Below are 25,525 nucleotides of genomic sequence, written 5' to 3' on the forward strand. Positions count from 1 at the left end.
ATCAGTTGGAATCTAGACCGCAAAAACAATTGAAAGAATTAATTAGCAAGCATAAAGATTTATTTCCTGACATTCTAAGACAGTACACAGCTGCAGTGCATGACGTCATTGTAAATTCAGCCCAGCCCATCAAAGAGCATCCTTACAGAATGAATTTAGAGGAAAGAAAAATGGTTGAACAAGAAATTGGGAACAAGAAAGAACCAGGAAAGAGAGTGGACGACTGTATTAATAGCATGGGAAAGGCTAAATACCTTACAAAGATTGACCTGTTAGAAGGATATTGGTGTGTTCCTTTGACAGAGAAGGCTAAAGAAATGTCCACATTTGTGATACCAGCTGGACTGTATGAATATAATGTTTTACCCTTCAGGATAAAAAATGCTCCAGGGACATTTCAAAGGATGGTGAATTCATTAATTCAGGGTTTAGAAAATACAGGGGCTTATATTGATGACTTAGTGGTCTGGAATGACATGTGGGAAAAGCATAATGTGGCAGTAGAAAAACTATTTGAAAGGCTGTCCAAAGCCAATCTTACTGTGAACCTTGCTAAAAGTGAGTTTGGCCATGCCACAGTTACATATCTGGGCTATGTGGTAGGCCAGGGCCAACTGGCTCCTGTCCAGGCCAAGCTTCAAACTATTGCTGAGGTTTCTGTTCCAACAGGCAAGAAAGCTTTGAGAAGGTTTTTGGGAATGGTTGAGTAATATCGAAAGTTTTGTAAGAACTTTGCAGATATCGCTCTCCCCCTAACAAAATTACTAGGGAAGAGTGAAAGATTTGTATGGAGGAGGCATTTGAACGTCTGAAAACCATCCTGTGCTCAAAGCACCTGATTTTTCAAAACCATTCTCTACAGCAACAGACGCTAGTGATGAAACTGCTGGGGCAGTACTGTTACAGAAGGGTGTGGATGACATTGAATACCCAGTAGCTTATTTCTCAAAGAAATTTAATGTGCATCAGAAAAAGTACTCCACTGTTGAAAAGGAATTGCTAGCACTTATCCTGGCTTTACAACATCTTGAAGTCTATGTTTGTCCTACCCAGAAACCACTTGTGGTTTACACGGATCACAATCCATTGGTGTTTCTAACTAAGATGAAGGATAAGAATAGAAGGTTATTAAATTGGAGTCTGATATTACAAGAATATGACCTGAAAATCAAACATGTGAAAGATACTAATAATATTATAGCTGATTTAGATGTTAAGTTAGAAATTGTACACATGTTTGCTCTGTTATCTGGTGATTATACATGTATTGTTTCAAACTCTGTAATTTACATTTAAACTAAAAATGTTGCCTTTGTCAAAAAAATTTTTCTAAAAGGAAGGGGGTATGACAGGGTCCTGAATTACCCCAATGAACTGTGCTTTTGAAAAGAGAGCGAGACAGTGTGCTCAACACAGACAACTTGTTAAAAAGAGAGAGAAAGAAAGAGAGAGAAAGGTGAAGCTCACAGTTTGCTTATACTTTCTGCAAGGACACTGGCAGCTTCCAAGTTCTTAAAGAGAGAGAAGGGAGGAGCTACTTGATGGACAGCTGGTATTCAGCATGGTGAGATAAATAGAAGATCAGCTGATAGACAGACAGACACATGGTTTTGGACACTGAATGAGCTTTGTTGTGCCCACAGAAAAGGTGGGTTTTGGAGGATCGATCAGGCAGATCGGTCAGTGGCTCTCGCAGTGTGAAAAGGGAGTGACCAGTGGGGGGTTATTCATGTGTCCAACCCTCGCCTGGGTTGATAATTCCACTACAGAAGAACGGTCCCCTTTGTTGTGGTCACAGTTGGTGACTTCTAAAGGATTTCGGAGTACAACGGGAAGATCGATGGCATCAGCTCACCTGAAGACTCAAATCTCTCCCTCTCTCTCTCCATCACTACTCAACTCAATACCACGAACTGAACTGAACTTTACTCATGATCATAAGACTATCTATTTACCCCCTGACTTGAAGAAGATTGGTTTTCATATACTTCCACACTTACTTATATATATAAAATTATTGCTAACCTGTTTGATTTATCTGCATTTATATTACTGTATTGCGTAGTTACTAATAAATACCATTAGTTAATAGTAATACTTGATTCCATTTTTACTGGTTCTTTAACCCATCATGGGGTACATGACACCTCAAAAATTTCAATCAATCTCGTCAGACACAACCTTCCTTTATTGGAAGTATATAAGACCATAAGACATAGAAGGAGAATTAGGCTATTTGGCCCATCAGGTCTGCTCCACCATTTCATCATGGTTGATCCAATTTTCCTTTCAGCCCCAATCTCCTGCCTTCTTCCCGCATCTCTTCATGCCCTCAGCAATCAAGAATCTATCAACCTCTGTCTTAAATATACATAAAGACTTGGCCTCCATAGCTGCCTGTGGTAAAGAATTCCACAGATTCACCACCCTCTGCCTAAAGAAATTCCTCCTCATCTCCATTCTAAAAGGACGTCCCTCTATTCTGAGGCTGCATCCTCTGGTCTTAGACTCTCCCACCATAAGAAACCTCTCCACATCTACTCTATTAAGGCCTTTCACCATTCAATAGGTCACTTCTCATTCTTCCGAATTCCAGTGAATACAGGCCCAGAGCCATCAAATGCTCTTCATATGACAAGCCATTCAATCCTGGAATCATTTTTGTGAACCTCCTTTGAACCCTCTGCAGTTTCAGCACATCCTTTCTAAGATAAAGGGCTCAAAACTGCTCACAATACTCCAAGTGAGGCCTCACCGATGCATTATAAATCTCAACATTACATCCTTGCCTTTTTAATTCTAGTGCTCTTGAAATGAATGCTAACACCCCAATTCCCTTCCTCACCATAGACTCAACCTGCAAATTAACCTTTAAGGAATCCTGCAGAAGGACTCACAAGTCCCTTTGCACCTCAGTTCTTTGTATTTTCTCTTCATTTAGAAAATATTCAACCCTTTCATTTCTTCTACAAAGTGCATGGTCATACACTTCCGAGCACTCTATTTCAACTGCCTCTTCTTTACCCATTCTTCCAATCTGTTTAAGTCCTTCTCTAGCCTCTCTATTTCCTCAAAAGCACCTGCCCCTCCACCTATCTTCATATTATCTGCAAACTTTGCAACAAAGCCATCAATTCCATCATGCCATTTTCTCTTTATCGGCCTCTCTCATGGGGATCTGGTAATATCCACTCCTCAAGTCCAGCACACTGAACCACTTCACACCACTCAGGCAGGCCAGCACACCTTCAATCCTCGGGACAGAATACTGGTCAGGGATGGTGCGTCTGTTCAGAGTCCTGTAGTCCACACACATCCATACCTTCCCATTCTTCTTTCGGGCCACTACTATTGGGGACGCACAGGGACTTCAGGACTCAGTGATGATCCCAGCTTCCTTCAACTTACACAAATGCTGCCAAAAGTCCTCCACCTCTGCAGGGGCCAGTTGCCGTGACCTTTCTCTGAACCTCAGTCACCCGGATAGTGTGACGCGTGCTCTTGGACCAACCCACACCAAATTCATCAATGGAAAAGACACCTTCCAGCGTCAACATCTTTTCTACCAATCTCCTCTTCCAACCTGCAGGAACCGGGGAGGCCCCAAAGTTGAATGACTCAGCGGTCAACTTTCCCTCTTTTCCCAATAGTTTCTCCCTGGCGTGTCTCACAGGAGCACTAGACATTACCGTCACTGGGAACAAATGCGCCAGCGGCATCCCCTGCTTGAAGGTGACCTCCCTCTTCGTAGTGTTCCTGACAATCACTGCCATCCTGCATTCCTGTACAACCAAGGGTTTCTGCAATTCGGGCCTCACCAGTACCCCAGCAGGACATCCCGACTCCCCCTCCTGGTCTTCCTGAGCGTCCACTAACAGGGCTTCTCCCTCAGGCACTCCGGGAAATCTGGGGGACCCCATCACTCTTGCTACTTCCCCAGACCATACCACCATTGGCTTCAACTGGGTGAACCACACAGTCCCTCGTTTAAATTCGGTATCCGGCCCAATGCTGCCACGCACTTCCTCAAAAGCAGCTCAAAACCCCGGGTGCACGGACAATGTTCCCAGAAAGCTCTCGACAGCCTTCTCCTTGCAGGCCCCCATGAGCCTCCTCACAAGAGGGGTGTTGGTCCCCACCAGAACTGAAATGCTGCCTTTCTCAACAGGGTCCAGACAAACCTGCACCAATGTATCAAGTACGTCAGATACTCCCACATCGGCCTCCGAGAACTCCAACTTCACTGATAAATAATCATCGTATGAATAATCACCAGCACTAAGCCCCCAGATCTCCAGTGCCCTGAATGGTGTCAATGGTAAGTGTTTCAGATACCGGTTGTATAACGAATGGTACAATGTGACCTGTGACCCGGTGTCGAGTATGGCTTTAGCATAAATACCCTCTATTCGTAGCGACACACTGGAGAGTGGACCCACTAAGCCTTCTGGAATTGGACCTTTCGCTTTTGGGGGTTCCTTGGTGCATTGCTGGGAATGTGTTCCCCCAGAGACACCAGGCCGTTCCCCCACCAGGTCTCCCAATGACTCTCCCTGCTGAAGTACCCAGGAGCTCCTTCTGGAGTGACACCTGCTGCCAGCAGCCCTCTGCATTGTTCGTCCCCTTGGAGAATCTGCGCACCCCCCCCCCACCAGCTCCATCATTTGGGGGGGGGTCACACCCGCTGATAACAGCTGACACATCTCCATTCTTAACTCTGCCACAATCTCCTCTACCGCTCCCCAGGGTAGGTTATCTGTGGTCACTTCCCTGCAGGGGACTACAACCGAGGACTATACCCTGCTGACTGAGTCCTCCCGTGCCTCTGATGTGTTCTCCTCTTCCAGTACCTCTCTGATCAGCTCAACAAAAGATGGAGGGGGACGCATCTTACGAGACTGTCGGAGACCCCAAGGTATCAGGTCATGGGACTGGGTGCCCCTGGCTATCTGGTCCATTCTTAACTGATCCACCTCAGTCGCCTGAATGACCCCTCTGCGCTGCAAGCAATTTAGCTGCCCCTCTGGCCAAAAAATAAAAGCAGAAAGCTTCTCCCACTTCTCCTGATGCATGTTCTGAAACCCCACCATCAGCTCCATTGGGCTTCCAGTCAGACCAAAAGCATTGTCCAGTGCTTGCAGATAATTGATAGCTGTCGCTATGGGGTAATTTAACCTGATGGCTCCCACAACGTTAGCCCATTCAAACTTTCAACCAATCCCTGTCGCTTTTCATCATCAGAGCAATGCCACTCATCTGAGAGTGACAACTGAGAGGTTTGCCCTGCCCAAGTCTCATACTCCTCTTTCCTTTTAGGGGTGGGCGTTATTCCAATGAATAGGCGGAGCCTGCCATAGCTGGGACTTAGAATCTGATCTTTCCATTTATTCGCCGGAGAAGTAAGGGCAGATACTAATTCAGAATTCTCACTCTTCACCGGGGGATGTGGACTAATTAGACATTCCAAATCCAATCACTCTTTCCCCTCACTCCTCAGAAACGAGAGAACCCTGTCTTTGAAATCTCCGTCCCCCTGCTACCACTACCTCAGCACTGGTCTGCATTAAAACGTCATTTTATCAAACCTCTGCCCACAATCGCAACTTCAACAGTACTTGACAGTGGAATTAACAATTCATCCAGAGTGGGGCAATTCATCTGCCCCACTGATTCATTGCTCAGGGTAATCACACAGAATCCGACAGAATCAATCCCGAACGTAGCCCCCACAATTGCAACTCTCACTTTGGCTAGCGGCTTAATATAGGGGGTGATAACCCCTTGCCCGGCCAAATTTAAGAAATCTCATTTGGATGGATGCTGCGCGATGTGTTCCCTGTTACAAAGCAGTACCCCGAAATACCAAACAGTACACAATATGCGACTAAACAATTAAGCTTTATAATTCTTACGTTGACTATATGGTTAGTAGAGAAACGAAATAAAAGAAAAAAAGGGCCCAATCTTATTAAACATTCTGTTACGCAAAGTTGGAGCTCACTGATAAGTCGATCGTTCACCATCGACCTCCTCTGATCGCCGCTGCCCTTTGGATCCTCGCTCCAAGTCTACCCCGTCCAGCAGTCTACCAAATCTCTCCATTCGCGTCTTCTCTCCTCATCTCTCCCTGGCAAAAGCCCGCGAAAAAAACTCCTTCCAGATTCACAAGACAGAGCAACAAAATCCTGATTGGCTAACATGCATAACCACAGTCCTGTTATCTCCAGTCATATCCCAAACATTGCTGCTACAGAGAAATCGTTACCTCAGCAGTGAACATTACAGAGAAGCCATTTCATTAGCCTTAGCAGTGAAACATTACAGAGAAGCCATTACAGCACATTACAGATTTATTACCAAGACAGAATACAGGATATTATTCATCTAATCAATGCAATCACCCTGTGGATGAAAACATTCTTCCTCAGATCCCCGCTGAATCTCCCGCCCTAATCTTATACAATGACCTCTAGCTAAAGCTACTGTAAGTCTACAATGGGGAATAAGCGCCCTACATTATTACCAAATGATCAATATCATGCTGTTCTCTATGACTATTCTCCTCATGATGAAGAACACAACCAATTTTTCTGCCATGTGTCAACTTATCATCCATTAATGCACTGAACAAGCACTGATCCCTGTGACAGAGAAAATGTGCAAAGTCCACACAGACATCACCCAAGATCAATATTAAACCTTCTGACACTCTGCAGCAACATCATAATGAAAGTCGAAAATTTAACTGGAAATTAATGGAAAACAACAGCAGTTCAGCCTGTACCAGTGTACCCAACATTTCCTGCACACATTTCAGATTTCCAGCATCAAATGCTTTGATTTTTCTTTATCATCAAAGAGAGCACCTTCATTAACCTAGTTTTGAACATGCCTCACCACTTCACTGCACAATCACCAGGCCAGCTCTCAGACTGATCTCATCAATCCCACCTTTACCTTTTTAAGGCCCATGCTTTCCAACTTCTCCTGTAAAGACTCTTCCAGGATGGGGCGAAATTGTTTGATGAATTTTGGATTCTGCCTCAGGGTGTCCAGGAGCTGCTGTTTGCGGTCTAGTGTACTCTCCAAATCTGTACAACACACATCATTGAAGTAAAGTTAGGCAAACGACCTGGAGGATGGAAGTGAGAGAGACAGCCAGGTGGAGGAGGGAGGACACTGTTGCGCAGTGGGGGGTTACTGGGTATCATTGCGGGGGAAGTTCAATGAACAGGGAAACAAGGGGGAGGATGAAGATAAAAGGCAAAGGTGAGGGAGTGGAACAAGGGAAGGTAAGGATCGAGGAAAGGAGGAAGAGAATTAGAGGGATTGAGGACACACAAAGCAGTGGGAAAGCAAGTGAGAGTGGGAGAACGGGTATCAGTGACACGAAAAGAGAGAAAGTGGGAGAAGAGGTACTATTGACAATGAGAGAGTGGGAGAATTGGTATTATTGACAATGAGAGTGCGGGAACAGGTGTAAGTGACAGTGAGAGAGTGGGGACGGGTACTAGTCACAATGAGTGTGGGGGAATGGGAATAAGTGACAATAAGAGAGTGGAGACGGGTATTAATGACAATGAGAGAGTGGGGATGGGTATTAGTGACAATGAGAGAGTAGGGACATGTATTAACAACATTGAGAGTGGGCGAACAGGTATTAGTGACAATGAGAGTGTGGGGGAATGGGTATTACTGACAATAAGAGAGTGGGGATGGGTATTAGTGGTAATTAGACAGTGGGCATGGGTATTAGTGACAATGAGAGAGTGGGCGAACAGGTATTAGAGACAATGAGACTGTGGGGGAAAGGGTATTAGTGACAATGAAAGTGGGGGAATGGCTATTAGTGACAATGGGAAAGTGGAGATGGGTATTAGTGACAATGAGTGAGGACGGGTATTAGTGACAATGAGACTGGGCGAACAGGTATTAGTGACAATGAGACTGTGGGGGAATGGGTATTAGCGACAATGAAAGTGGGGGAATGGCTATTAGTGACAATGTGAAAGTGGGGACGGGTATTAGTGACAATGAGAGAGTGGGGATAGGTATTACTGACAATGAGAGAGTGGGGACGGGTATTAGCGACAATGAGACAGCAGGGACATATATTAGTGACAATGACTGCGATGGAATGGGTATCAGTGACAATGAGAGAGTGGGGGTGGGTATTATTGACAATGAGAGAGTGGGGACATGTATTAGTGACAATGAGAGAGTGAGGACATGTATTAGTGAAAATGAATGTGAGGGAACGGTTATTAGTGACAATGACAGAGTGGGGGAATGGGTATTAGTGGGAGTGAGAGAGTGGGGACGGGAACTAGTGACAATGAGTGTGGAGGAATGGCTATTAGTGGCAAAGAGAGGGTGGAGACGGGTATTAGTGACAATAAGAGAGTGGGGACGGGTATTAGTGACAATGAGAGAGTGGGCATTGGTATTCGTAACAATGAGAGTGGGGGAATGGGTATTAATGACAATGAGAGACTGGGGATGGGTATTAGTGACAATGACTGGGGGAATGGGTATTACTGACAATGAGAGAGTGGGCAAATGGAAATTACTGACAATGAGAGAGTGGGGGAATGGATATTATTGACAATGAGAGAGTGGGTGAATAAGTTATTACTGACAATGAGAGTGGGTGTATGGATATTAGTGACAATGACAGTGGGGGAATGGGTGTTAGTGACAATGAGAGAGTAGGGATGGGTGTTAGTGACAGTGAGAGAGAGGGCAAACAGCTATTAGTGACTATGAGTGTGCAGGAACAGGTATTAGTGACTATGAGTGTGGGGGAATGGGTATTAGTGCCTATGAGTGTGGAGGAACGGGTTATTAGGGGCTATGAGTGTGAGGGAATGGGTATTAGTGACAATGAGAGTGTAGGGATGGGTATTAGGGAGAATGAGAGAGTGGGGACAGGTTTTAGTAACTATGAGTGTGCAGGAATGGGTATTAGTGACTATGAGTGTGGAGGAACGGGTATTAGTGACAATGAGAGTGTGGGGATGGGTATTAGTGACAATGAGAGTGTGGAGATGGGTATTAGTGACAGTGAGAGAGTGGGCAAATGGGTATTAGTGACAATGAGAGAATGGGTGAATGGGTGTTAGTGACAATGAGGGAGTGGGGAAAGGGGTATTTGTGACATTGAGAGAGTGGGGGAATGGGTGTTAGTGACAATGAGACAATGGGCGAACGGGTATGTGACAATGAGAGAGTGGTGATGGGTATTAGTGACAATGAGACAATGGGCGAACGGGTATGTGACAATGAGAGAGTGGTGATGGGTATTAGTGACAATGAGACAGTGGGTGAACGGGTATTAGTGACAATGACAGTATGGGGGAACAGGTATTAGTGACAGTGATAGAGTGGGGAAATGGGTAGTAGTGACAGTAAGAGAGTGGGGGGACAGGTATTAGTCACAATGAGACAGTGGATGAATGGGAATTAGAGACAATAAGACAGTGGGCAAACGGGTATTAGTGACAATGAGAGAGTGGGCGAACAGGTATTAGTGACAATGCAACTGTGGTGGGAATGTGTATTAGTGACAATGAAAGTGGGGGAATCGCTCTTACTGACAATGGGAGAGTGGGGACGTGTATTGATGACAATGAGAGAGTGGGGATAGGTATTAGTGACAATGAGAGAGTGGAGATGGGTATTAGTGACAGTGAGAGAGTGGGCAAATGGGTATTAGTGACAATAAGAGAATGGGTGAATGGGTGTTAGTGACAATGAGAGAGTGGGGAAAGGGGTATTTGTGACATTGAGAGAGTGGGGGAATGGGTGTTAGTGACAATGAGAGAGTGGGGGGAATGGGTATTAGTGACAATGAAACAGAGGGTGAACGGGTATGTGACAATGAGAGAGTGGTGATGGGTATTAGTGACAATGAGACAGTGGGTGAACGGGTATTAGTGACAATGACAGTGTGGGGGAACAGGTATTAGTGACAATGATAGAGTGGGGGAATGGGTAGTAGTGACAGTAAGAGAGTGGGGGGACAGGTATTAGTCACAATGAGACAGTGGATGAACGGGAATTAGAGACAATAAGACAGTGGGTGAACGGGTATTAGTGAAAGTGAAAGAGTGAGTGAATGGGTATTAGTGACAGTGAAAGAGTGGGCGAACGGGTATTAGTGACAGTGAGAGAATGGGGAACGGGTATTAGTGACAGTGAGAGAATGGGGAACGGGTATTAGTGACAGTGAGAGAGTGGGCGAACGGGTATTAGTGTCAGTGAGAGAATGGGGAACGGGTATTAGTGACAGTGAGAGAGTAGACGTACGGGTATTACTGACAATGAGAGAGAGGGTGAATGGGTATTAGAAACACTGAGAGAGAGGGAACAAGCATTAGTGACAATGACTGTGGGGGAACAGTTATTAGTGACAATGACAGAGCGAGGGAACAGGTATTAGTGAGAGTGAGAGTGAGGGGGCGGATATTAGTGACAATCAGAGACTGGGAATGGGTATTAGTGATAGTGAGAGAGTCGGGACATGTATTACTGACAATGAAATTGGGGAATGGGTATTACTCACAATGAAAGGGTAGGGACGGGTATTAGTGACAATGAGAGAGTGGGGCAGGTATTAGTGACATTGAGAGAGTGGGGATGGTATTAGTGACATTGAGAGAGTGGGGATAGGTACTAGTGACAATGAATGTGGGGAAATGGGTATTAGTGACAATGAGATTGGTGACGGTATTAGTGACAATGAGAGGGTGGGGAAATGGGTATTAGTGACAATGAGAGAGTGGGGACATGTATTAATGACAATGAGAGTGGGTTCAGGTATTAGTGACATGAGAGTGTGGCGGAATGGGTATTAGTGAGAGAGAGAAAGTGGGAACGGGTACTAGTGACAATGAATGTGGGGGAATGGGTCTTCGTGACAATGAGAGAGTGGGGCGGGTATTAGTGACAATGAGAGAGTGGGTACCAGTATTAGTGACAATGAGAGAGTGAGTGAATGGGTATTAGTGACAATGAGAGAGTGGGGACGGGTATTAGTGACAATGAGAGAGTGGGGACAGGTATTATTGACAATGAGAGTGGGTGAACAGGTTTTAATGACAATGCGACTGTGGGGGAATGGGTATTAGTGACAATGAAAGTGGGGGAATGGCTCTGAGTGACAATGCGAGAGTGGGGACAGGCATTAGTGACAATGAATGTGGGGGAATGGGTATTAGTTACAATGAGAGACTGGTGACAGGTATTAGTGCAATGAGAGAGTGGGGACATGTGTTAGTGACAATGACTATGGAGGAACGGGTATTTGTGACAATGAGAAAGTCGGGGAATGGATATTAGTGACATGAGAGAGTGGGGACGGGTAGGAGTGATAATGAATATGGGGGAATAGGTATTAGTGATAATGAGAGTATGGAGACGGGTATTACTGAGAGTGAGAGAGTGGGGAAGGGTACTAGTGAGTGTGAGAGAGTGGGGATGGGTATTAGTTACAATGAGAGTGGGAGAACGGGTATTAATGACAATGAGTGTGGGGTACTGGGTATTAGTGACAATGAGACAGCAAAGTGGCAATGACTGTGGGGGAGCAATGAGAGAGTGGGGACATGTACTATTGACAATGAGAGAGTGGGGACAGGTATTAGTGACTATGAGAGTGGAGGAATGAGTATCAGTGACAATGAGAGAGTAGGGGAACGGGTATTAGTGACAATGAGAGAGTGGGGACATGAATGAGTATTAGTGACAATGAGAGAGCGGAGCGGGTATTAGTGACAATGAGAGAGTTAGGATGGGTATCAGTGACAATGAGAGAGTGGGGACATGTACTATTGACAATGAGAGAGTGGGGACAGGTATTAGTGACAATGAGAGAGTGGGGATGGGTATTAGTGACAATGAGAGTGGGGGAATGGGTATTAGTGACAATGAAAGTGGGGGAATGGCTATTAGTGACAATGGGAGAGTGGGGACGGGTATTAGTGACTACGAATGTGGGGGACCAGGTATTAGTGACAATGAGAGAGTGGGGATAGGTATCAGTGACAATGAGAGAGTGGGGATGGGTTCTGGTGACAATGAGTGTGGGGGGAATGGATATTAGTGACAATGTGAGAGTGGGGACCGGTATTAGTGACAATGAGACTGGGCGAACAAGTATTAGTGACAATGAGACTGTGGGGGAATGGGTAGTAGTGACAATGAGAGAGTGGGGACATGTATTAGTGACAATGAAACAGTGGGGATGGGTATTACTGACAATGACAGAGTGGGGACAGGTATTAGTGACAATGAGAGTGGGGGAATGGCTATTAGTGACAATGGGAAAGTGGGGACGGGTATTAGTGACTATGAGAGAGTGGGGATGGGTATTAGTGATAACGAGAGAGTGGGAATGGGTGTTAGTGACAATGAGACAGTGGGGACATGTATTAGTGACAATGAGACAGTGGGGACATGTCTTAGTGACAATGAGAGATTGGGGATAGGTATTAGTGACAATGAGAGAGTGGGCAAACAGGTATTAGTGACAATGACAGTGGGGGATTGGGTATTAGTGACAATGAGAGAGTGGGCAAAAAGGTAGTAGTGACAATGAGGGAGTGGGGGAATGGCTATTAGTGACAATGGGAAAGTGGGGACGGGTATTAGTGACTATGAGAGAGTGGGTGAATGGGTATTCATGACAGTGAGAGAGTGGGCGAACGGGTATTAGTGACAGTGAGACAGAGGGCGAACGGGTTTTGGTGACAGTGAGAGAGTGGGCGATCGGGTATTAGAGATAGTGAGAGAGTGGGGGAAGGGGTATTAGTGACAGTGAGAAACGGGAATTAGTGACAATGAAAGGGGGGATGGGTATTAGTCACAATGAGAGAGTGGGGATGGGTATTAGTGGTAATGAGAGAGTGGGGATGGTTATTAGTGACAATGAGAGAGTGGGGACAGGTATTATTGACAATGAGAGTGGGTGAACAGGTTTTAATGACAATGCGACTGTGGGGGAATGGGTATTAGTGACAATGAAAGTGGGGGAATGGCTCTGAGTGACAATGCGAGAGTGGGGACAGGCATTAGTGACAATGAATGTGGGGGAATGGGTATTAGTTACAATGAGAGACTGGTGACAGGTATTAGTGCAATGAGAGAGTGGGGACATGTGTTAGTGACAATGACTATGGAGGAACGGGTATTTGTGACAATGAGAAAGTCGGGGAATGGATATTAGTGACATGAGAGAGTGGGGACGGGTAGGAGTGATAATGAATATGGGGGAATAGGTATTAGTGATAATGAGAGTATGGAGACGGGTATTACTGAGAGTGAGAGAGTGGGGAAGGGTACTAGTGAGTGTGAGAGAGTGGGGATGGGTATTAGTTACAATGAGAGTGGGAGAACGGGTATTAATGACAATGAGTGTGGGGTACTGGGTATTAGTGACAATGAGACAGCAAAGTGGCAATGACTGTGGGGGAGCAATGAGAGAGTGGGGACATGTACTATTGACAATGAGAGAGTGGGGACAGGTATTAGTGACTATGAGAGTGGAGGAATGAGTATCAGTGACAATGAGAGAGTAGGGGAACGGGTATTAGTGACAATGAGAGAGTGGGGACATGAATGAGTATTAGTGACAATGAGAGAGCGGAGCGGGTATTAGTGACAATGAGAGAGTTAGGATGGGTATCAGTGACAATGAGAGAGTGGGGACATGTACTATTGACAATGAGAGAGTGGGGACAGGTATTAGTGACAATGAGAGAGTGGGGATGGGTATTAGTGACAATGAGAGTGGGGGAATGGGTATTAGTGACAATGAAAGTGGGGGAATGGCTATTAGTGACAATGGGAGAGTGGGGACGGGTATTAGTGACTACGAATGTGGGGGACCAGGTATTAGTGACAATGAGAGAGTGGGGATAGGTATCAGTGACAATGAGAGAGTGGGGATGGGTTCTGGTGACAATGAATGTGGGGGGAATGGATATTAGTGACAATGTGAGAGTGGGGACCGGTATTAGTGACAATGAGACTGGGCGAACAAGTATTAGTGACAATGAGACTGTGGGGGAATGGGTAGTAGTGACAATGAGAGAGTGGGGACATGTATTAGTGACAATGAAACAGTGGGGATGGGTATTACTGACAATGACAGAGTGGGGACAGGTATTAGTGACAATGAGAGTGGGCGAACAGGTATTAGTGACAATGCAAATGTGGGGGAATTGGTATTAGTGACAATGAAAGTGGGGGAATGGCTATTAGTGACAATGGGAAAGTGGGGACGGGTATTAGTGACTATGAGAGAGTGGGGATGGGTATTAGTGATAACGAGAGAGTGGGAATGGGTGTTAGTGACAATGAGACAGTGGGGACATGTATTAGTGACAATGAGACAGTGGGGACATGTCTTAGTGACAATGAGAGATTGGGGATAGGTATTAGTGACAATGAGAGAGTGGGCAAACAGGTATTAGTGACAATGACAGTGGGGGATTGGGTATTAGTGACAATGAGAGAGTGGGCAAAAAGGTAGTAGTGACAATGAGGGAGTGGGGGAATGGCTATTAGTGACAATGGGAAAGTGGGGACGGGTATTAGTGACTATGAGAGAGTGGGTGAATGGGTATTCATGACAGTGAGAGAGTGGGCGAACGGGTATTAGTGACAGTGAGACAGAGGGCGAACGGGTTTTGGTGACAGTGAGAGAGTGGGCGATCGGGTATTAGAGATAGTGAGAGAGTGGGGGAAGGGGTATTAGTGACAGTGAGAAACGGGAATTAGTGACAATGAAAGGGGGGATGGGTATTAGTCACAATGAGAGAGTGGGGATGGGTATTAGTGGTAATGAGAGAGTGGGGATGGTTATTAGTGACAATGAGAGTGGGGGAATGGGTATTAGTAACAATGAAAGTAGGGGGACGTCTATTAGTGACAATGGGAGAGTGGGGACGTGTATTAGTGACAATGAATGTGGGGGAACAGGTATTAGTGACAATGAGATTGTGGGGGGATGGGTATTGGGACAATGAGAGTGGGGATAGGTATCAGTGACAATGAGAGAGTGGGGATGGATGCTAGTGACAATGAGTGTGGCGAATGGGTATTAGTGACAATGAGAGAGTGGGGACCGGTATTAGTGATAATGAGAGTGTGGTGGAATGGATAGTAGTGACAATGAGAGAGTGGGCAGGTATTAGTGAGAATGAGTTAGTGGGGATGGGTATTAGTAACAATAAGAGAGTGGGGACATGTATTAGTGAAAATGAATGTGGGGGAACAGTTATTAGTGACAATGATAGAGTGTTGGAACGGGTATTAGTGACAGTGAGAGAGTGGGGACGGGTGCTAGTGACAATCAGTGTGGGGGAATGGGTATTAGTGACAATGAGACAGTGGGAGAATGGGTATTAGTAACAATGAGAGTGTGAGGGAACAGGTATTTATGACAATGAGAGAGTGGGGGAACGGGAATTAGTGACAATCAGAGAGTGGGAGAACAGGTATTAGTGACAGTGAGAGAGTGTGGGAATGGGTATTAGTGACAGTGAGAGAGTGGGGAAAGTGCTATTAGTGACAATGTGACAGAGGTCGAACGGGTACTAGTGACAATGAGACAGTGGACGTATGGGTACTAGCAACAATGAGAGAGTGGGCGAATGGGTACTAGTGACAATGAGAGAGAGGGCGAACGGGTATTAGTGACAATGATACAGTGGGTGAATGGTTATTAGTGAGAGTGGGCAAATGGGTATTAGTGACAATGAGATAGTGCGCTAAGGATATTAGTGACAGTGAGATAGTGCGCGAAGGGGTGTTAGTGACAGTGAGAGAGTGGGGGAAGGGGTATTAGTGACAGTGAGATAGTGCGCGAAGAGGTATTAGTGACAGTGAGACAGTGGGCGAACGGGTATTAGTGACAGTGAGACAGAGGGGGAACGGGTATGAGTGACAATGAGAGAGTCGGGATGGGTATTAGTGACAATGAGACAGTGGGCGAACGGGTATTAGTAACAATGAGAGAGTGGGGGAATGGGTATTAGTGACAGTGAGAGAGTGGGGAAAGGGGTATTAGTGACAATGAGACAGTGGGGTAACGTGTACTAGTGACAATGAGACTGTGGGCGAACGGGTATTAGTGACAGTGAGATAGTGGGGATGGGTCTAGTGACAATGAGTGTGGGGGAATGGGTATTAGTGACAATGAAAGAGTGGGGACAGGTATTAGTGAGAGTGAGAGAGTGGGGACGGGTATTAGGGAGTGAGAGAGTGGGGTCGGGTATTAGTTACAATGAGAGTGGGGGAACAGGTATTAGAGACAATGACTGTGGGAGAACAGGTATCAGTGACAATAAGAGAGTGGGGACCTGTACTATTGACAAAGAGAGAGTGGGAATGGGTATTAGTCAGAACGGGAGAGTGGGGACAGGTATTAGTGATGATCAGAGTGGGTGGATGAGTATCAGTGACAATGAAGGAGTGGGGGAATGGGTATTAGTGACAATGAGAGAGTGGGGATGGGTATTAGTGACAATGAGAGAGTGGGGATGGGTATTAATAACAATGAGTTTGTGGGGACAGGTATTAGTGAAAATGAGAGTTGGCAAACAGGTATTCGTAACAATGAGACTGTGGGGGAATGGGTATTAGTGACAATGAAAGAGGGGGAATGGCTATGAGTGACAATGGGAAAGTGGGGACAGGTATTAGTGACAATGAGAGAGTGGGGATAGGTATTAGTGACAATGAGACAGTGGGGACATGTCTTAGTGACAATGAGAGATTGGGGATAGGTATTAGTGACAATGAGAGAGTGGGCAAACAGGTATTAGTGACAATGAGGGTGGGGGATTGGGTATTAGTGACAATGAGAGAGTAGGCAAAAAGGTATTAGTGACAATGAGAGGATGGGGACAGCTATTAGTCACAATGAGACAGTGGGGATGAGTATTAGTGACAATGAAAGAGGGAAATGGGTATTAGTCACAATGAGAGATGGGAAAGGGTATTTGTGCCAATGAAGGGTGGAATGGGTATTAGTCACAAGGAGAGAGTGGGGACGGGTATTAGTGACAATGAGAGTAGGCAAACAGGTATTCGTGACAATGACACTGTGGGGGAATGGGTATTAGTGACAGTGAGAGAGTGGGGAAAGGGCTATTAGTGATAATGAGACAGAGGTCGAATGGGTACTAGTGACAATGAGAAAGTGGACGTACGTGTACTGGTGACAATGAGAGACTGGGTGAACAGGTACTAGTGACAATGAGAGAGTGGGTGAACGGGTATTAGTGACAGTCAGCGAATGGGGAACGGGTATTAGTGACAGTCAGCGAATGGGGAACGGGTATTAGTGACAGTGAGATAGTGCGTGAAGGGGTATTAGTGACAGCGAGAGAGTGGGGGAAGGGGTATTAGTGACAATGAGAGAGTGGGGATGGGTATTAGTGACAGCGAGAGAGTGGGGGAAGGGGTATTAGTGACAGTGAGAGAGTGGGGGAAGGGGTATTAGTGATAGTGAGAGAGTGGGGGAAGGGGTATTAGTGACAGTGAGAGAGTGGGGGAAGGGGTATTAGTGACAGTGAGAGAGTGGGGAATGGGTATTGGTGACAATGAAGGGGGCAATGTGTATTAGTCACAATGAGAGAGTGGGGACAGGTATTAGTGGCAATGAGAGAGTGGGGATGGTTATTACTGACAATGAGAGTGGGAGGATGGCTATTAGTGACAATGAGACAGAGGTCGAATGGGTACGAGTGACAATGAGACAGTGGGCATACGGGTACTAGTGACAATGAGAGCGTGGGCGAACGGGTACTAGTGACAATGAGAGAGTGGGTGAACGGGTATTAGTGACAATGATAGAGTGGGCGAATGGTTATTAGTGACAGTGAGAGAGTGGGCAAATGGATATTAGTGACAGTGAGCAAATGGGGGAACGGGTATTAGTGACAGTGTGATAGTGTGCGAAGGGGTATTAGTGACAGTGAGAGAGTGGGGGAACGGGTATGAGTGACAATGAGAGAGTGGGGAAAGGGTGTATTATTGACAATGAGATAGTGGGGGAATGGGTATTAGTGTCAATGAGACACTGGGAGAACAGGTATTAGTGACAATGAGAAAGTGTGGGATGGGTATTAGTGACAATGAGAGAGTAGGGGAACGGGTATTACTGACAATGGGAGAGTGTGGATGGGTATTAGTGACCATGAGACAGTGGGCGAACAGGTATTAGTGACAGTGAGAGAGTGGGGGAATGGGCATTACTGACAGTGAGAGAGTGGGGATGGGTACTAGTGACAATGAGTGTGGGGGAATGGGTATTAGTGACAATGAGAGAGTGGGGACAGGTATTACTGAGTGAGAGAGTGGGGACGGGTATAAGTGAGTGTGAGAGAGTGGGGTCGGGTATTAGTTACAATGAGAGTGGGCGAACGGGTATTAGAGACAATGACTGTGGGAGAACAGGTATCAGTGACAATGAGAGTGTGGGGATATGTACTATTCACAAAGAGAGAGTGGGGATGGGTATTAATGAGAATGAGAGAGTGGGGACAGGTATTAGTGACGATGAGAGTGGGGGAATGAATATCAGTGACAATGAGAGAGTGGGAATGGGTATTAGTGACAATGAGAGAGTGGGGATGGGTATTAGTGACAATGAGAGAGTAGGGACGGGTATTAGTGAAAATGAGAGTAGGCAAACAGGTATTCGTAACAATGAGACTGTGGGGGAATGGGTATTAGTGACAATGAAAGAGGGGGAATGGCTATGAGTGACAAATGGAAAATGGGGACAGGTATTAGTGACAATGAGAGAGTGGGGATAGATATTAGTGACAATGAGAGAGTGGGGACATGTCTTAGTGACAATGAGAGATTGAGGATAGATATTAGTGACAATGAGAGAGTGGGCAAACAGGTATTAGAGACAATGAGGGTGGGAGATTGGGTATTAGTGACAATGAGAGGATGGGGACGGGTATTAGTCACAATGAGACAGTGGGGATGAGTATTAGTGACAATGAAAGAGGGAAATGGGTATTAGTCACAATGAGAGAGTGGGAAAGGGTATTTGTGCCAATGAAGGGTGGAATGGGTATTAGTCACAAGGAGAGAGTGGGGACGGGTATTAGTGACAATGAGTGAGTGGGGAATGGGTATTAGTGACAATGAAAGTGGGGGAATGGCTAATAGTGACAATGGGAGAGTGGGGATGGGTATTAGTGACAATGAATCTGAGGGAACAGGTATTAGTGACAATGAGAGAGTGGTGGAATGGATATTAGTGACAATGAGACAGTGGGCAAACAGGTATTAGTGACAATGAGAGAGTGGGGATGGGTATTAGTGACAATGAGAGAGTGGGGAAAGGGGTATTAGTGACAATGAAAGTGGGGGAATGGGTATTAGTGATAATGAGAGAGTGGGGACGGGTATTAGTGACAATGAGAGTGGGGGGATGTCTATTAGCGACAATGGGAGAATGGGGATGGGTATTAGTGACAATAAGAGAGTGGGGGAATGGGTATAAGTGGCAATGAGAGAGCGGGGAAAGGGGTATTTGCGACATTGAGAGAGTGTGGGCAATGGCTATTAGTGACAATGAGAAAGTGGGGAAAGAGGTAGTAGTGACGAGAGAGTAGGGAAAGGGGTATTGGTGACAATGATAGTGGGCGAACGGGTATTATTGACAATGAGAGAGTGAGGGAAGGGGTATTAGTGACTATGAGACAGTGGGCGAATGGGTATTAGTGACAATGAGAGAGTGGGGACGGGTATTAGTGACAATGAGAGAGTGGGGAAAGGGGTATTAGTGACAACAAAAGTGGGGGAATGGGTATTAGTGATAATGAGAGAGTGGGGACAGGTATTAGTGACAATGAGAGAGTGGGAATGGGTATTAATGATAATGAGAGAGTGGGGATGGGTATTAATGACAATGAGTGTGTGGGGACAGGTATTAGTGAAAATGAGAGTAGGCAAACAGGTATTCATAACAATGAGACTTTGGGGGAATGGGTATTAGTGACAATGAAAGAGGGGGAATGGCTATGAGTGACAATGAGAAAGTGGGAAAAGAGGTAGTAGTGACGAGAGAGTAGGGAAAGGGGTATTGGTGACAATGATAGAGTGGGAGAACGGGTATTATTGACAATGAGAGAGTGAGGGAAGGGGTATTAGTGACTATGAGACAGTGGGCAAATGGGTATTAGTGACAATGAGAGATTGGGGGAATGGGTATTAGTGACAATGAGAGAGTGGGGAAAGGGGTATTAGTGACAACGAAAGTGGGGGAATGGGTATTAGTGATAATGAGAGAGTGGGGACAGGTATTAGTGACAATGAGAGTGGGGGGATGTCTATTAGTGACAATGGGAGAATGGGGATGGGTATAAGTGCCAATGAGAGACCGGGGAAAGGGGTATTTGCGACATTGAGAGTGTGGGGGCAATGGCTATTAGTGACAATGAGAAAGTGGGGAAAGAGGTAGTAGTGACGAGAGAGTAGGGAAAGGGGTATTGCTGACAATGATAGAGTGGGCGAACGGGTATTATTGACAATGAGAGAGTGAGGGAAGGGGTATTAGTGACTATGAGACAGTGGGCGAATGGGTATTAGTGACAATGAGAGAGTGGGGGAACAGGTATTAGTAACAGTGAGAGAGCGGGGAGATGGGTTATTAGTGACAATGAGATAGTGGGCGAACAGGTATTAGTGACACTGAGAGAGTGGGTGATCGGGTATTAGTGATAGAGAGTGGGCGAACAGCTATTAGTGATAGGGAGACAGAGGGCGAATGGGTATTAGTGACACTGAGAGAGTGGGCGAATGGGTATTAGTGATAGTGAGAGAGTGGGCGAACGGGTATAAGTGACAGTGAGAGAGTGGGGGACTGGGTATTAGTGACAATGAGACATTGGGGGAATGGGTATTAGTGGCAATGAGAGAGTGGGGACGGGTATTAGTGACAATGAGAGAGTGCGGAAAGGGGTATTAGTGACAACGAAAGTGGGGGAATGGGTATTAGTGATAATGAGAGAGTGGGGACGGGTATTAGTGACAATGAGAGTGGGGGGATGTCTATTAGTGACAATGGGAGAATGGGGATGGGTATTAGTGACAATAAGAGAGTGGGGGAATGGGTATAAGTGCCAATGAGAGACCGGGGAAAGGGGTATTTGCGACATTGAGAGTGTGGGGGCAATGGCTATTAGTGACAATGAGAAAGTGGGGAAAGAGGTAGTAGTGACGAGAGAGTAGGGAAAGGGGTATTGGTGACAATGATAGAGTGGGCGAACGGGTATTATTGACAATGAGAGAGTGAGGGAAGGGGTATTAGTGACTATGAGACAGTGGGCGAATGGGTATTAGTGACAATGAGAGAGTGGGGGAACAGGTATTAGTAACAGTGAGAGAGCAGGGAGATGGGTTATTAGTGACAATGAGATAGTGGGCGAACAGGTATTAGTGACACTGAGAGAGTGGGTGATCGGGTATTAGTGATAGAGAGTGGGCGAACAGCTATTAGTGATAGGGAGACAGAGGGCGAATGGGTATTAGTGACACTGAGAGAGTGGGCGAATGGGTATTAGTGATAGTGAGAGAGTGGGCGAGCGGGTATAAGTGACAGTGAGAGAGTGGGGGACTGGGTATTAGTGACAATGAGACATTGGGGGAATGGGTATTAGTGACAATGAGAGAGTGGGGACGGGTATTAGTGACAATGAGAGAGTGCGGAAAGGGGTATTAGTGACAACGAAAGTGGGGGAATGGGTATTAGTGATAATGAGAGAGTGGGGACGGGTATTAGTGACAATGAGAGTGGGGGGATGTCTATTAGTGACAATGGGAGAATGGGGATGGGTATTAGTGACAATAAGAGAGTGGGGGAATGGGTATAAGTGCCAATGAGAGACCGGGGAAAGGGGTATTTGCGACATTGAGAGTGTGGGGGCAATGGCTATTAGTGACAATGAGAAAGTGGGGAAAGAGGTAGTAGTGACGAGAGAGTAGGGAAAGGGGTATTGGTGACAATGATAGAGTGGGCGAACGGGTATTATTGACAATGAGAGAGTGAGGGAAGGGGTATTAGTGACTATGAGACAGTGGGCGAATGGGTATTAGTGACAATGAGAGAGTGGGGGAACAGGTATTAGTAACAGTGAGAGAGCGGGGAGATGGGTTATTAGTGACAATGAGATAGTGGGCGAACAGGTATTAGTGACACTGAGAGAGTGGGTGATCGGGTATTAGTGATAGAGAGTGGGCGAACAGCTATTAGTGATAGGGAGACAGAGGGCGAATGGGTATTAGTGACACTGAGAGAGTGGGCGAATGGGTATTAGTGATAGTGAGAGAGTGGGCGAACGGGTATAAGTGACAGTGAGAGAGTGGGGGACTGGGTATTAGTGACAATGAGACATTAGGGGAATGGGTATTAGTGACAATGAGAGAGTGGGGACGGGTATTAGTGACAATGAGAGAGTGCGGAAAGGGGTATTAGTGACAACGAAAGTGGGGGAATGGGTATTAGTGATAATGAGAGAGTGGGGACGGGTATTAGTGACAATGAGAGTGGGGGGATGTCTATTAGTGACAATGGGAGAATGGGGATGAGCATTAGTGACAATAAGAGAGTGGGGGAATGGGTATAAGTGCCAATGAGAGAGCAGGGAAAGGGGTATTTGCGACATTGAGAGAGTGGGGGCAATGGCTATTAGTGACAATGAGAAAGTGGGGATGGGTATTAGTGACAATGAGAGAGTGGGAATGGGTATTAATGATAATGAGAGAGTGGGGATGGGTATTAATGACAATGAGTGTGTGGGGACAGGTATTAGTGAAAATGAGAGTAGGCAAACAGGTATTCGTAACAATGAGACTGTGGGGGATTGGGTATTAGTGACAATGAAAGAGGGAAAATGGCTATGAGTGACAAATGGAAAGTGGGGACAAATATTAGTGACAATGAGAGATTGAGGATAGATATTAGTGACAATGAGAGAGTGGGCAAACAGGTATTAGAGACAAGGGTGGGAGATTGGGTATTAGTGACAATGAGAGAGTAGGCAAAAAGGTATTAGTGACAATGAGAGGATGGGGACGGGTATTAGTCACAATGAGACAGTGGGGATGAGTATTAGTGACAATGAAAGAGGGAAATGGGTATTAGTCATAATGAGAGAGTGGGAAAGGGTATTTGTGCCAATGAAGGGTGGAATGGGAATTAGTCACAAGAAGAGAGTGGGGACGGGTATTAGTGACAATGAGTGAGTGGGGAATGGGTATTAGTGACAATGAAAGTGGGGGAATGGCTAATAGTGACAATGGGAGAGTGGGGACAGGTATTAGTGACAATGAATGTGGGGGAACAGGTATTAGTGACAACGAGAGAGTGGGGATGGGTATTAGTGACAATGAGACAGTGAGCGAATAGGTATTAGTGACAATGATAGAGTGAGCGAACGGGTATAATTGACAGTGAGAGAGTGTGCGAATGGGTATTAGTGACTGTGAGACAGTGGGTGAACGGGTATTAGTAACAGTGAGAGTGGGGGGACGGGTATTCGTGACAGTGAGAGTGGGAGAATGGGTATTAGTGACAATGAGAGAGTGGGGACGGGTATTAGTGACAATGAGAGAGTGGGGACAGGTATTAGTGACAATGAGAGTGTTGGGACAGGTATTAGTGACAATGAGAGTAGGCAAACAGGTATTCGTGACAATGAGACTGTGGGGGAATGGGTATTAGTGACAGTGAGAGAGTGGGGAAAGGGCTATTAGTGACAATGAGACAGAGGTCGAATGGGTACTAGTGACAATGAGAAAGTGGACGTACGTGTACTGGTGACAATGAGAGAGTGGGCGAACGGGTACTAGTGACAATGAGAGAGTGGGTGAACGGGTATTAGTGACAGTGAGCGAATGGGGAACTGGTATTAGTGACAGTGAGAGAGTGGGGGAAGGGGTATTAGTGACAGCGAGAGAGTGGGGGAAGGGGTATTAGTGACGGTGAGAGAGTGTGGAATGGGTATTGGTGACAATGAAGGGGGGAATGGGTATTAGTCACAATGAGAGAGTAGGGACGGGTATTATTGGCAATGAGAGAGTGGGGATGGTTATTACTGACAATGAGAGTGGGGGGATGGCTATTAGTGACAATGGGAGATTGGGGAAAGGGCTATTAGTAACAATGAGACAGAGGTCGAATGGGTACTAGTGACAATGAGACAGTGGACGTACGGGTACTAGTGACAATGAGAGCGTGGGCGAACGGGTACTAGCGACAATGAGTGAGTGGGCGAACGGGTATTAGTGACAATGATACAGAGGGCGAAGGGATATTAGTGACTGAGAGAGTGGGCAAACGGGTATTAGTGATAGTGAGTGTATGGGGGAACGGGTATTATTGGGAATGAGAGAGTGGGAGAACAGGTATTAGTGACAATGAGAAAGTGGGGGACAGGTATTAGTGACCATGAGACAGTGGGCGAACGGGTATTAGTGAATGTGAGAGAGTGGTGGAACGGGTATTAGTGACAGTGAGAGAGTGGGGATGGGTACTAGTGACAATGAGTGTGGGGGAATGGGTATTAGTGACAATGAGAGAGTGAGGACAGGTATTAGTGAGAGTGAGAGAGTGGGGATGGGTATTAGTGAGTGTGAGAGAGTGGGGTCGGGTATTAGTTTTAATGAGAGTGGGGGAACGGGTATTAGAGACGATGACTGTGGGAGAACAGGTATCAGTGACAATGAGAGTGTGGGGACGTACTATTGACAAAGAGAGAGTGGGGATGGGTATTAATGAGAATGAGAGAGAGGGGAAAGGTATTACTGACGATGAGAGTGGGGGAATGAAAATCAGTGACAATGAGAGAGTGGGAATGGGTATTACTGACAATGAGAGAGTGGGGATGGGTATTAGTGACAATGAGAGAGTAGGTACGGGTATTAGTGAAAATGAGAGTAGGCAAACAGGTCTTCGTAACAATGAGGCTGTGGGGGAATGGGTATTACTGACAATGAAAGAGGGGGAATGGCTATGAGTGACAATGGGAAAGTGGGGACGGGTATTAGTGACAATGAGAGAGTGGGAATGGGTATTAATGATAATGAGAGAGGGGGGATGGGTATTAATGACAATGAGCGTGTGGGGACAGGTATTAGTGAAAATGAGAATAGGCAAACAGGTATTCGTAACAATGAGACTGTGGGGGAATGGGTATTAGTGACAATGAAAGAGGGAGAATGGCTATGAGTGACAATGGAAAGTGGGGACAGGTATTAGTGACAATGAGAGATTGAGGATAGATATTAGTGACAATGAGAGAGTGGGCAAACAGGTATTAGATACAATGAGGGTGGGAGATTGGGTATTAGTGACAATGAGAGAATAGGCAAAAAGGTATTAGTGACAATGAGAGGATGGGGACGGGTATTAGTCACAATGAGACAGTGGGGATGAGTATTAGTGACAATGAAAGAGGGAAATGGGTATTAGTCACAAGGAGAGAGTGGGGACGGG

At 45.9% G+C, this 25,525-nt stretch overlaps 1 protein-coding gene across 8 annotated transcripts in view; it reads right to left on the reverse strand.

Moving 5' to 3' along the window:
* LOC140196472 (cilium assembly protein DZIP1L-like) overlaps positions 1-25,525 on the reverse strand; it is a 283,878-nt gene that overhangs the window by 76,336 nt on the left and 182,017 nt on the right. For all 8 annotated transcript variants that reach the window (XR_011885722.1, XM_072255743.1, XM_072255744.1 and 5 more), the window contains one exon: positions 6,958-7,091. Coding sequence is in view for 7 of the 8 variants with exons in the window: in XM_072255743.1 (XP_072111844.1) it covers positions 6,958-7,091 (134 nt within the window). In the remaining variant the exon portion in view is untranslated. The remainder of the gene's footprint in view (positions 1-6,957; positions 7,092-25,525) is intronic.

Source organism: Mobula birostris, chromosome 4, assembly GCF_030028105.1.
Source record: "Mobula birostris isolate sMobBir1 chromosome 4, sMobBir1.hap1, whole genome shotgun sequence".
NCBI lineage: Eukaryota > Metazoa > Chordata > Chondrichthyes > Myliobatiformes > Myliobatidae > Mobula > Mobula birostris.